Here is a 13,704-nt window from a genome sequence, read left to right as displayed (position 1 = left end):
TCACCTAATATGCTTAATTGGTAGTAGGCTTTCGAGCCTATACAGCTTGGAGTAAGACAACATGCATGAAGAGGATGATGTGGACAAAATACTCATTTGTCTAATAATTCTGCACTCCCTGTAAAGGTACAGTGTATAAAATCTCACTACTAGATGTCAGTAGATTGCAGTCAACTAAGTTTTGTTTTCTTACCCCTCTAATTTAAGTGCATAATCCTATCTAAGGTGGCCACTGTAGGACAAACATGGTTTAGTCACAATATTACATTTAGATTGTATCGCATAATTACCACGGGTTGCCGTTGTGTTTCTATTACTGTTTGTGTAAAAAACAAAAAACAAAAAAAACAGTATTTCAATAATATCAGCACTCAGCAGATAACCAGAAATTTAAAAAATTAAATATTTTTATTATTAGTTTTGATTAAAAACTCAGGCCACTGTTTATCTGTAGGGAGTGTACTCTGGAGAAACGTGACTCTGCATCAGATCTGTCCTGGATTATTTTGCTATCTGGGTAGGCCATCAGCCCACCGTTTACCTCAGGTGTCAATATGCCAGGTAAAAAGCATTCATGTCTATTTATCACGGAGGAGGCTGTAAAACTATGGGAAAGGACTCCAATACTGATACTGAACTGGTATCGATGGTGGTGACAGAGGTTACAGAGGTGAGTTGTTGAGGACATCCTGAATGTTTCTGTGAGTAAATGCCGCTGTTAGTAAAACTTTCTTTAAAGTGGATGTTAGCAAAAAATACTCGATGTGAGAATGTAATCAAATCACTCGAGCCTAACCTGAACTGTGATGTCCCTTTTGGCCACCGTATTCAAGATGGCGGGACAACATGGCAGCTTCCACGAAGCAGTGCCTGTTGTTATGCTTTGTAAATGAACTAAGTTTCTAAAAATGAATCAATTTGTCGGAAAACATTAAACAGCTCCAGAACACGAGCGTCTGCACCTTTAGTCAAATGAAAAACACTGTTTTCAAATCAGAGAGTCAGAGACATACAGTTCCATCTGTTTATTGATTGCCTATAAAATATTGAGTTACTAAAACAATTTCAAAGAAACACTGATAAACGTGGTTGCTGTCTGTAAAAAAAGAGAAAAAAAGAACAGTTCCTTACACATACAGTATAGGGTGACAGAATATATCAGGTTTCAGATTTCTCTCTAAAATGTATTCTTTTTGCATTTTTTACAAGATTAGACATGTGTACAAAGTATATTCTGATAGCTTTTTCTCCCCCCGACAGTGAAGGATCATTTACAAAACTTAGATGATTTTTCTATTTATTTTCAAAATAATCTTTTCTGTAACAGGACGATAACGATACTGAAGGAACAGCAGACGAAGAACCAGCCTCCAGTCCACCTCTCTCTCTCTCTCTCTCTCATTCTCTCTTTTGCTCGCTCTCTCCCATTCCTCTCTCTCTCTAGCAGCTAGCTCCCAGTGCCAGTCAGCAGTATTGCTTGAGAGGCGTGGACGATTGTTCAGAGAGGGGAAGCGGGGGGGGGCCGGAACCTTGCAAAAAAAAAAAAAAAAGGGTGTGGAGGGGGATGCAAAAAAGCAATCACAGCAAATAATCAAGTACAAAGCCCAAATAAGACAAACAATGATAAACAGAACATATGCAAAGTCAGACCCTTAAAATGTATGACCAAAAAAATAAAAACAAAAAAAAAATTGAAGGCGAAACGGGGAATAAGTGTGTGTCTGTGTTTGTGTTGGACCCTGTATGAAGGCCTAAGGCTGGGCTTTGGATGGAGATTGGGGGGGGCAAATAGAGATTGGAAGGCAATAAAACACACCTTTAAGGGTTACAAGGGTGTGTAAGAGTGTGTGTGTGTGGTGACAGCAGGAGATAAGAGCTTGATGTCTTATCAGTCTCCTTACCTCTGTCCTTCACACACACACACACACACACAGACACACACAGAAAAAAGTGCTTGAGCAGCTCCAGGGGTAAACAAACATTCATAACGGGCACTTTAATACGGAGCTTGTTCACTCTGCAAACACCGGTGCGACCTGTGTATCCACGATGCTCCCACACATCCAAACGCCAACGAGCCGAGACACTTTCGGCCTGCCTGTCATTTAAAAACGTTTATCTGCAGAAATGCATCGAGTTTTAGTCTGAAATGAACCGACAGGAGCAGGTGGGGCTTTAGCAGATAAGATGGTAGCAATCTCAGAAAGTGGCACATGGACTCACTCTGTACCAGATTCATTTTTTTTTTTTTTAAATACTAATAAACTAGCAGCACATTATCAAACTTTCTCTTTTACTCTGTGGCTATCACATCTGGATTATATATATACATAAATGCATATGGAATTGTTACTGTGCTGGCACTGCTGCCACATTAACAACAGGGACATGTGGGGTTGTCCTCCAGAGTGACTTAAAACATGATATATAGGGTACGATAAAAATTAGACAAATCTAGACATAAGAGCTCAACAAGAGTAGAAAATATTAAACCTATTGAATATCAACAAGACAATTTTTAAACTCTGCAGCAAAGCAGAGAGGGCAACATGTTTAAAACCTACATGTTTATACAGCATACAGCTACCATACACTGCATGTATACATACACTGATATACTGTATGCAGAAGATACGGTTATATCCAATACAAATTATACACAAAGTAAGTCGGTTAAGAGCTCCGGGTCGGTTGGATAGGTTGCAAAACCAAAACACGATCATAAAGAAGGCGTTTTCCCAGCAGACTGGGAGCATATCTAATTATTCCTCCTGAAGGTGCAGGACTTTGGGGGGGGGGGTGTAAAAGATTTGGCGAATCATCATAATCATCATCATCATCATCATCATCATCATCATCATAAGGCCTAGGAGAGTAAGGCCTCTCAAAATGCTCACAATCCTGAGCACGACATTCAACAGTCTCCCACTAAAAAACGGTGAAACGAGGCACACAGAATTAACAACAACAAAAAAACAACAACGTCAAAACAAGACGAATGTGTCGCTGCTTGTTTCTGACGGGGGAACGGTGGCGTGCAGAGAAGAGACGGTGACAGCAGCGGGAGGTTTGTTTTGGGGGGGGGGGTTAGTAAATACTTTAAGAAAACATACAAGACTCTCCTCTGCAGCGGAGCTCATTCAAAGTGCACTCTTGTTAAAGATGATTGCTTGTAGGGCAAAATGTGATTAAAGAGGCTAAAACGATGAACATCCATAAAACAGCAGAAGCAAAAGAAAAAAATAAAATAAGATGCATCCAAGCGCAGGACATTTGGAGGTTGCAAACGCTGCAGACTGCGGAAGAGGAGTGTTAAAACTGAATTATGTTGATCTAACGAGTGCTGGCAGCTCCGTGGCGAATATCAGAGGCATGACCTTGATGCTTCTCAGACCGGCTGCAGCGCTCACAACCCTAAATAAAAAAACAAAACCAAAAAAACAAAGGAGGAGGAGGAGGGAAAAAAATCCACCCATTGGGAATCCTGCACTGCTGATACATTAGCTTATATCGTGCAGTGCATTCACAGATCTCCTTTTTCATCAAGTGTTGTGGTTTATTTTTTTCTTGGTTACCCATTTTGTTTGTAAAGTAAAAAGAGAGGTGGCCTACATTTCCCAGGATGCTTTTATTTAAAAAAAAATATCCAGACAGGCCTTTAAGGCACCACATCTCATGTCTGCGCCTCCTTTGGGGTCCACTTCTCCAAGCGTTGAAACAAAACGGGCAAATAACAAAATGCAGCACACTTCCACAGCAGCTGCTTTTGTTTTCTAGTGTTTGCGTGTTTTCGGGGTGGATTTTTCGTCTCCCCCCCCTCTTTAAAAACAAGGAGCTCAAAGATGAAAATGAGAAGTGCTTTTAATAGTACAAGATCCTTCCTCTCTCTTTAGCCTGAGTCTCTGAGGGAGCAGGAAGTTTTTAGAAGCACACGGGCAGTTTTGTCTGCCCAAGTTAGGATTGTCAAGGGGGATTGTGGGCGGAGGAGGAGGGGCGTTTAAATTAAAGACAGATAGATTTTTAAGTGTTTTTTTTTTTAGGTGCTCTCTGGTAAGGAGGAGTCTACCTCTCTCTGTGCATCTCCTTCTCTCTTTGTCTGTCGCTCCTGCTGTTCTGTAGATACATTTATATAACTGTAACATGACTGTAACATCACCACAGCAACATAATCACAACATCACACCAGCGGGGTCCGTCTGTCCGTTTAGCCGGAGCGTGTGTGGGTGGGTGGGGGGCAGGTTTGGGGGTGGACAGACTGACACAGGCCTGCATCTCCTGCATCTTCATTCACAGTTCATTAAAGCTTCTTGACTGTTTACCTCTTTAGAAAAAAAGTACTCTGACATAAATCTATTAGATGAAAATAAAAACACTCATTATTGTCCTCTATATAACTGCGTCACATGGCGTCTGTATTTACATTGCGTTTGTGCACGTGTGAGCGTACGTGTGTCTCTTTAGACAGGGTGCCTTTACTTGTAAAAGGAGACCGAAGTGTTCATGCGTGTTCGAAAAGCTTTCCCATGAACACAACAAGGAAAACAGAAGCGTGTTCATGACGTTCGTGTGTGCAAATGTTTCAAGAGACGCGTTTCTTCTAATACTGTCTACATAGTGTCTCCAGTTTCTGTAGTAGTAGCTGTTCATGACTGTCTTCTTAATTTTTTGCTTTTTTTTGTTTTACTTAAAGTGTTTCAGAGCAGTTCTGTTCATGGAGTCTGTGAAAAGATCCACCGCCAGTGAAAATCAGTGATTTGACAGGTTGGGTACTGACTCCTTCCCAGTGAGGTCCAAAGTAAGCCGGGTCACAATTTGGTTTTATCAACTCGTAGTGAGTTTCTCTTTTCTTTTTTTTTAGCAGATGACTGGAACTCCATCGGTGTTGAAGATCATCCCCGTGGTGGGTTCGTAGGTGCCAGCCAAGTAGTAGAGGTCCTCGCTGTCGGCGTAGCGGCGAGTGTGGGTCATCTGCTCGTACTCCTCCACGCTCACCACCAGGCACTTGTGGCTGACCGTCTGCACGTCGTTCTCGTCGCTGTGAGACGACTGGTAGAGGGCGCGCTGCGACAGACACAGGCTGTGTTTACTGCTTTTGTAGCCCACATTCAGATGACAAGTCAACACTAACACATAAATGGTAAATAACAACAAAGGCTCATCACCCTGACTGAAGAAAACGAGCCACCACTTCTACAGCTAAGAGCCCAAGAATCAAATACTTGTCTGTTATTGAGTTCAGCAGTGGCTCATGCTAGACTTAAGGGTTAAGACTCTACAATAATAGAGAGAAAACCCTAACAATCAGACTGTTTGAGCAAGTATTTTGTGACAGCGGGAAGGAGAAACTCCCTTTTGACAGGAAGAAGCCTCCTAGAGGACCCAGCTCAGGGAGGGGGAGCCATCTGCCGTGACGGTGAGTTATTATATAACTTGTCTTTTCTTTCTAGTGCTATTTTATTTTGTCCTAAAAAACGATTATTATTGATCTCTCAGTTACAGTGAGGTAGCAAAGAAAGTTAGTGTTAGCATGCTAGCTAAAATGGACTAGCTTTGGGATTACAGCTGATGTTAAACATTGTGTTCTGGCTAATACAGATCGGCAGTGGCTCAAGACTAGCATGCAAAACATGTAGCAAGACCAAATAGTAGTGAATTTTTTTTTTTATAGAAAGTTATTTTATTACAAATAAGAAAGAACACTGTATGAAGCTTTCCTTTTCCAACCAACAGGATTATTTATGGCTGTATTCAGTTGTATTTTTCCTGGTTGTGAATCCATTTAAGTACACTTTGTCAGTTTGCCCATACTGGAATAAGCAGCAGTAGAATATGAAGTCTGAAGTTCAGAGATAAAACTTTTCCTCACCTCCATAAAGTCTTTCCTCTGGATGGAAGAGTGCAGAGCTGCTGGTAAAGACTGTCCGCATATCTGATCCCAGTTCTGCAGAGGAAGCAATCTTACACTTAGGACACAAAGCTGGAAGCTCCTCAAACACTTACACATTTTTATAAACCTCTATATAAAAAAATAAAAATAAAAAAAAAAGTGTAGTACATTAACGCCGTCTTTCTTTATAAACCTTTGATCAGTGTTGAGCACAAACTTCTACCTTCTTGTCTGTGAGTTTCTTGCCGGGGTTCGTCTCCTCTGGATGATAGAACCAGTTGACCCTGACCACCATGTTGCTGCCCCAGGACTCCCACATGCTCTGGATGCGACCGATGAAGGGCAGGTTGGGGCGGCCGGCGGACAGGAACACTGCACAGTCCCCGATGCGGATCATTTCTCTGCCACGCACAATGGCTTTGTAGAAGAGCTTCTTAGCCTTGCCCTTCATACCGCGTCTCTGGAGGGGCCACAAAGGACATGTTGGTCACAGAGTGAAAAGAGCGATATCTACATTTCATTAATTTTTTTCCTACATGATAGAAAAAGATTTTTCTCCTCACCTGAGTGGGTTTCCCAAACCACTTCCAGAGCTGTCGTGCAGGAAGGAAAGCTGAAATTTTGGGCCTGTTCTCCACACTTGGAAGCCTCTGACGTTTAGCCAGCTCCTTAGTCGTGGGAAGGTGGACCCCCTCTCTCCTCTTTGGCCTCCCCGCTTTCCCCTCTCCTCCACTGGGCTTTGGTTTTGGAGGACGACCCCTTTGTCCGGAGCCCTTTCCGGTGGCTGGCTTAGCCGGTTTAGAGGGAGCAGGAGCAGCAGCTGTTGGAGAGGTTGAAGGGGAGGGAGACTGCGGTGGTGGAGACAGTTCTTCCTCCTCCATTTTCACCTCAACCTCTTTCTTCACCTCCTCTTCCTCCTCCTCTTCTTCTTCTTTTGCTTCTTCTTTAGGTTTATCTTGTTCTGGAGGCTTCTGGACTGAGGCTGGTGGAGGTGTAGGAGTCCTCTCTTCATCTGAGCTGCAGGAGGAGTCGTCAGTCGATGAAGATGATGATGAAGATGACGATGAGGAAGAAGATGAGGAAGAACCAGAGCAGGATGAAGACGATGAAGAGCAGCTTGAGGTGCATTTCTTCTTCTTCTTGATTTTCCCTTTCTCTGCTTCTTCCTCTGAGTCTGAGCTGCTGCTGCTCTGAGATTCCTCTTTCATCTTTCTTCCCTCCCTCTTCTCCACTTCCTTTTTCTCCTCCTTTTTACCTTTCTCCTCTCTTGTGTCCACCTCCTGTCCTCTACCTCCACGACTGTCTGCCTTCTCTTTAGCCATCATTGGAGCTTTGTAGGTTGAGTCCTTGTCTGGCACACCAGTCTCACTACCCGGAGCTCTCACTTTAGGCTTTAGTAGCTTTTGATTGGCTGTGGCTGTGCTAATGGGGGTGTGGTCTCGCCTAACTTCACGACCTTCCAGCAACATCAGCGCCTTCGTCTTCTTAGTTTTAGGGGAGGTGACTCCTTCGTGGTCGAGCTTCACGAGGGGCTCTGCGGAGAGAGACTTCCGCCTCACATCACCCTGCCCAGAGCTGGTCTTGGGCCTGGAGATGGAGCTCGGCCTGGACGACAGCTGGTCGGACGGCATCTTGATTTTAGGTCTGGGAGCCGAGGATGACGATATTGAAGATGATGATGAAGGTCTGGGAGTCAGAGAAGAGCTGGTTTTGCCTGCTGACAGCCTAGAAATGGGGCTGGGCATGAGTCCCGAGCTTAGGCTGGGTCTAGAGCTGCTGTGATGGTCTGAGGAGGGTTTGGTTTTAGGCGAGGAACTAGAAGTAGGCCTGGGTGTGGATGACGCAGCAGGTTTGGATGCAGTAGACGAAGCAGTTATACTGGGCCTAGACATTGGCCTGTTTGCAGTAGGACTGACATTGCTGTTATTCTCCCTCTCTCTGCGCTGGCTGTTGTACGAGCTGAGGTTTGGCTCGCTGTACAGATCCACAGTCAGGACCTTACCGTAGGTGGAGGGGTAGAGCGAGGGAGGGAGAGAACGAGCTGCTTTAGAAGCTGGAGGCTGCGCCGGACTGCTCTTCCTGGGCACTGGACTGGAAAGCGTAGGGCTGCTTGTTGGGGATGTAGCGGAGCTCTTTCGGCCTGGTTTTGTTTGGGTTCCCAGTGTTGGCCGGGATGCAGGGCGGGGTTTCTCCTGAGCTGGTTTCTGGACAGAGGAGGGTCGCTCCTGGGCGGGCTTGGCTGGAGCCTGGGGTCTTTCAACTGGCTGGGTGGAGGAAGGTGGAGGATCAGCTTTCTCCCGACCGTCTGAGTTCATGGAGCTCTCTGTGGGGAAAAGAGGAAAAACAATACAAATGTAATTTTATTTCCTGCTTTACTCCGCATTTGCTGACATTTCCATTGTGTGGCTTCGTGACTTTTGTGGTCTGCAGCTCGTCATGCTGAGCAGGGTAGACAGATCAGCAAGCAAACGTTTCTAAAATGAAAATATTACATCTAAGAACTGCTTACCCAGTCAAAACGTGGCAGCGTCAGCAAATCGGACAAGCGGTGTGCTTTTTATTACAGTTAAAGCTACAGGCTGCGAGCTTCACAGAACAGCACAGCAGCAGTTTGAGTAAATTCATTAAACTGACATCAGAGATGACACACATGGTCAAACTAGAGATGTCTGACACTTCTGAACCTCAAGCTATTTTTGCTGGTTCTGTTGTTTTAAAAACGTGACTCATCGAAAGTGGCCTCTCTCATAAATGCAGAAAGAAACCACACAGAAATGTTTCTGTTATTATCTCTCATCCATCCATCCATCCATCCATCCATTCGCTTCCGCTTATCCTTTTCAGGGTCGCAGGGGGCGCTGGAGCCTATCCCAGCTGTCATAGGGCGAGAGTGGGTTATTATCTCTGATAAACAAAAAGTCTCAAGCATGTAAAAATGTACGCAGAGACATTCAGCTTTGGGAATAAAAGTTTTCCATCAGAGTAAAGCAGAAAGTTGAGGAGTTCGAGACAATGTGATGGTATTAGTACTTTGTTTGGCTCACCTGGTTTGGGTTTGGGTTTGCGACCAGGTTTTCCCTTGATCTTGGGTGTGGTTTCCTCTGGCTTTGCTCCCGCCTCTTTACCCTCTTTGCTGCATTTGCGGACCCTCCTCCTGGAACAGCTGGCCACGAGCAGAGCCGGGGATGGTTCGGCACCTTTACAGAAGAAGACAAGGGTTTAAAGTTTGTGCTTTTCACACTTTTAATAATGAATGCAGGAGATTTCAGGGGGCTGGGGGCTCACGTTGGTTGTCTGCAATGTGCAAACTGGGCTAAGATGTTTAGGATACTGTTATGTATGAGCATACACTCTACTGTCTTCATCCCCTCAGGAAGTGTTGGAAGCACCTTGCTTATTACAAGTTCCCAAAGAGAAACACGGGGATTAGGACTCGGTGATCATTAAATATGTTCAGTTTTTTAGGGAGCAATGTGCTTCATGGTCCCCGTTTTTCTCACTGCTCCCCTTTACTCCCCCTTCTCATTCTCCAAGACTAATCTGAGTGTCTCTGGTGCTAAACCTTTCACACTGTGTTGTGTGCATATTTCGTGCTCACAGTGGATCTTGTAGTCTGGCGGCAGCAGTCTGATGTGTGAGAGAGGGATGCGGCCCGTGTCGCCATCGTCAAACTCCACCGTGATGAGATCGTCATTCTCATCGATGTCTGAACTTCCTGTTTGGAAGAAACGAAAATGCGCAGGTCAGCAGGAACGATTGTATCTGGTTAGATTAGATTAAAAAGGGCTGATGTAGCATGTTTCGATCTGAAGTCAAGAACAGAATCCAGACCAGTTACGTTTCCTTTACAATCTCCAAGACAGTAACATCCCTACAATGAAAGTGCAGCTCTGCTAAGATCGTTTGCATTTGTTTGTGCTGCTGGCAACAATGTAACTTGCTTATGAATCCTATCATTGAAGTGGTGGCTGTTTGTGCTCTTGTCGCACCGTTGACAACAGTGCCGGGGTAAAGACAGCGGTACTGCTGGCTCCAGTAGGCAGCGATGCGGGTGCCCTCAGGGAGATAGCGCACGGATGGAGGCTTCACATCAATGATCTGTACACACAGAAGTAGGAACTCTTATATGGCAAGCTAAAGCATCAAACTATTTCATACTTCCCTTTGCATATGAACACAATACTTTTATTTTTGCTACTCTTTACACCTCATATATTTCACATAGATACTCACAGCCTCCTGGAGTAGTTGTTCCAAGCAGTAGATGTGCGGTCGGTTTCCTCGCTCCCCCTCCACCACCACACTGTATCTGTGGGAAAAGGGGAGTTTGTCAAAAGCTTGGGGTCATCGAGCAAGGGTCATTGCTTTAAACAACACTGTCAGACAGTCTCCTGAGCCACAGCAGCGTTCTTGGTAGTGTGAGTGGTCTCTTTGTCAGAACCAGAGTTTAGGCCATATCTTGATAGAGCTTGAAGTGTAGCAGATAGAGGAACCCACTCTCTTTACTATTGTTTTCACTTTGTGTGAGTGTCATTGTGGCAAAATGTGGTTTTGGTGGTACTTATTTGTAGCAAGAACAACCATAGGGTCAAAAATATCTGTCTAACATAACCATACAGGATCCAAATTAACACAGATGTGAAATTTCATGTCGACAGTGGGAGTGGGTCAAAAACTCATCAGTGAAATTTCATGTTTTTCCATGTTTGTGTGAATGCATGTGTGTGGTTAAAGCAGGGGCTGTCAAACATAAGGCCCGAGGGCAAAAATTGGCCTGGTAAAGATCCCAATTCGGGCCACTGGACGACTTTGGAAAACGTGATGGATAGCATGAACTTTTAGGCTTTTCTTGTGTTTACAACTTTTACTGAGAAAGCTCGCTTCAAACTTTTATGTTAAGCTAAGAAGGTGTTCAAACGTCTCACATGTTTTTTCCCTCTACTTACAAGTCTGCTAATGCGTACTCACATGTCAGGGGAGTGTACAGTGTTCACATGTCCTGCGTACAGTAGCTGGTCGTCCATCGGGATCAATACTCTGAGTCCGTCCACCAGAGAGTCCTTATCTAGCACACACTGCACTGGAGCTGAACACAACACCACCCCAAACAGTAATAAATATACATGCTATCATTTTAGCATGTGTGACAATCTGAGGTTCGAGTCTGCGAACACTGACCAGGAGTTGAGGCACTCTCTGACACGCTGCTGCTTCGTGCTGGGAGGAGTTCGTCCTCGCTGAAGCTGCTGTCTTGGTTGTGTTCGAAGTCTTCGTCTGCCGCCATGCTCTCCATCAGCCGGCTCACCGCACCCCTGGAAGGCTGCAACACAAACAAGCAGATTTGATTAGATTCCCAAAAAACCGTAATGATGTTATTTTCCTTACAATCAAATTATTGTGGAACAAGAGTGATTCCCCCTGCGACACAGTGGCTTTTCTACTTAATGTTGACTTGTGGCACTCCACCAAATCACCAGGCTGACACACCACAAATGAACTTTTCACACACAAACAGTAGCATATTACAACACTTATGCTGTCGAATAAACGATCTCCACCAGCACAAAGAGCCCTGCACACACTTCTGCTTCCTTTTCCAAAGCAAACTCAAGTTTTGTCTGGCGGCAGATGGTGAGAAATACAACACTTTGGCAGAAATCACACAATTAGGTTTACTCTTTCCCCTCAGTAACAAAACAAAAGTGTTAAATCCAACACAAGCTATTAGTTTGTTTCTGAAGACCTTTTGATACTGTGCGCGCGCGCGCACACGCACACACATGCACACGCACACACACAACACGCACACACACACACACAACATCACACACAAATCACACACACACACACACACACACACACACACACACAGCACAGCACACAACGCCAAGCCTCAAAGTACCTTTTGCACTATTAGGTCCAATGACTTTAAAGATCTGGCTTTGTCCTTGTCAGCAAAATTAAGTTTGCACCTTTGCAGCAAATTTATCATCATACTGACCTCTCTGGCTTTGGTCTTGGGTTTTGGTTGACTCTTACGTGCCAGGCTGAGGCTCAGCGGTGCAGGGCTGTCTGTGACTGGACTGCACAGAGTGGACGGGCTCACAGGCAGAGGAGAGTCCTTCAGCTTCTTTTTCTGTTTTTACAACACAGTTAAAAACATGCATATGAATAAATTATGTCACCGAGGCTCTGTTGGGCAGAATCACATTGTGTACACACACACACACACACACACACACGGGGGGGGGGGGGGGGCATCCAAGCCGCCTGCAGTTGTCCTTTCTTGTCAGCAACACGCCACAGACAGCAGGGGAGTGCTGCACTGACTGAAGTAAAGGAAACCCTGCTGGCGCTCTGACATACACTCCTAAACACACACACTAGCAAACATTGCAATAGAAAAAAGGATGCGAGGGAGCAGGAGTCTGAACAAGGGTAGAAAAGATGTGGAGTGAGAAGAGAGGGGGAAAAGGTGTGATTTTGCTGTTCAGTCTGAGCCGGTAACAGCTCAGTGACTTCTTGACATACTTTCACCACGTCTTTCCCGTCTCTGCTGGGCTGAGTGGGCTTCGGTCTGGAGACGGCCTTCGGTGTGAGCGGTGGGGCTGAGCTGGTGGAGGAGGACGAGGAGCTCTGACTGATGGAAGGGGTGGAGGCTGAAACCGTGGCATCGTGGAGAAAAATCCTCTCGCTGCGTCGGCGGTTCCAACCCTCATCCTCGCTGAAACCTCCGAACCCAGAGCTGCTGGCGAGGTCGAAACTAAATCTCCGGGGTGAGCGAGGCGTAGGGCGTGATTTGGGCAGAGGTTTGCGTTTGACTTGCAGCGCCTCGTCTCGCTTGGTGGGGCTACTCTGGTCAACGCGGCGGGTCGCTGGTGGCAAAAGGGGGAGCTCGGGGGCGGAGCGTTTTCCGTGCAGCAGAGAAGGGAACTTCCTTAACCGCACGTCCGAGCCAGAGTCTGACCACTCGCACTCTGTTGAACCTGTAGGAGGTGAGGAGAGGGTCATATGATGGTAAAAACTCTTCCTATGTATCTCTCGCACATGCATAAAACTAGACTCCTCCCATAAACATCCAGTCATTAACGAACTGAAGTGGTAGATTGCCTGAAATCAATAACTCTGTGAATAGGAGTATTGATCAGTTTGAAACTAATACATAATTCAAGGGTGAATCGTTACACACACCCTTGGTGTGACAATTAGAAATGAATTAAAATTTAACCTTCAATCAATAAGAAAATCCTGAACGAATGCTCAGGTGGTGAATCTGCTCAACCACAAAAAAACCACAATAGAGTTAAAGGCCATCGGGGGAATGTGTGAAATCAGTTTAAGCAGAGTGAACCGGGTCTGTCTGCATTAAAACAAAAGGAGAGAGAAGGCACATCAGTTCACAGCTCATTTGTGTGTAAGATCTTTTACCCAGAGTGCTTTGCCTGCTGCAGTGTTTGCTGTCGTGGTGGAGGCTCAAAGAGGCCGAGCTGACAGGGAGCGCACTCGCCGCAAACCTGGCCAGCAGACCCAGCCCGCTCTCCTCACAACCGGGGTCGTCGTCTGAATCCGACTCTTCCTCGTCCTCGGAGGTTTCTGCATCAGAGAAAAGATTTCCAGCTCAGAGACAAATGTGTTCACGGCAGGAGGTCTGGACCAAAGGTCAGATCGCTTCCTACTGTTGCAGAGAGAGTGCACCACAGAGAGGGCTAATTAACAAAAGAAATAACACCGCTATTGCAGCAGCCCGGATCTTTAACTATGTGTTTACACAAGTACACATAAACACACACACGTGTAGGCGGGAGAGAAAAAAGAGT

At 45.4% G+C, this 13,704-nt stretch overlaps 1 protein-coding gene across 2 annotated transcripts in view; it reads right to left on the bottom strand.

Annotated features, from left to right (window-relative positions):
- Nucleotides 1-1,248: 1,248 nt before the first annotated feature.
- tnrc18 (trinucleotide repeat containing 18) overlaps nucleotides 1,249-13,704 on the bottom strand; it is a 45,734-nt gene continuing 33,278 nt past the window's right edge. The window contains exons 18-30 of one of the 2 annotated variants that reach the window (XM_042213654.1): nucleotides 13,316-13,480; nucleotides 12,419-12,873; nucleotides 11,889-12,023; nucleotides 11,066-11,207; nucleotides 10,856-10,973; nucleotides 10,121-10,196; nucleotides 9,829-9,985; nucleotides 9,486-9,602; nucleotides 8,932-9,084; nucleotides 6,451-8,210; nucleotides 6,111-6,347; nucleotides 5,867-5,941; nucleotides 1,249-5,061 (exon numbers count right to left, since the gene is read on the bottom strand). In XM_042213654.1, the coding sequence (XP_042069588.1) occupies nucleotides 4,855-5,061; nucleotides 5,867-5,941; nucleotides 6,111-6,347; nucleotides 6,451-8,210; nucleotides 8,932-9,084; nucleotides 9,486-9,602; nucleotides 9,829-9,985; nucleotides 10,121-10,196; nucleotides 10,856-10,973; nucleotides 11,066-11,207; nucleotides 11,889-12,023; nucleotides 12,419-12,873; nucleotides 13,316-13,480 (3,797 nt within the window). In that variant the 3' untranslated portion in view covers nucleotides 1,249-4,854. The remainder of the gene's footprint in view (nucleotides 5,062-5,866; nucleotides 5,942-6,110; nucleotides 6,348-6,450; nucleotides 8,211-8,931; nucleotides 9,085-9,485; nucleotides 9,603-9,828; nucleotides 9,986-10,120; nucleotides 10,197-10,855; nucleotides 10,974-11,065; nucleotides 11,208-11,888; nucleotides 12,024-12,418; nucleotides 12,874-13,315; nucleotides 13,481-13,704) is intronic. The other variant, XM_042213655.1, reaches the window with a different exon arrangement.

The sequence above is a fragment of the Haplochromis burtoni genome, unplaced genomic scaffold (assembly GCF_018398535.1).
Source record: "Haplochromis burtoni strain Fernald_Lab_line unplaced genomic scaffold, NCSU_Asbu1 Contig_464, whole genome shotgun sequence".
NCBI lineage: Eukaryota > Metazoa > Chordata > Actinopteri > Cichliformes > Cichlidae > Haplochromis > Haplochromis burtoni.
The sequence above is the reverse complement of the archived record's forward strand: the minus strand, read 5'-3'. Positions and strand labels throughout refer to the sequence as shown.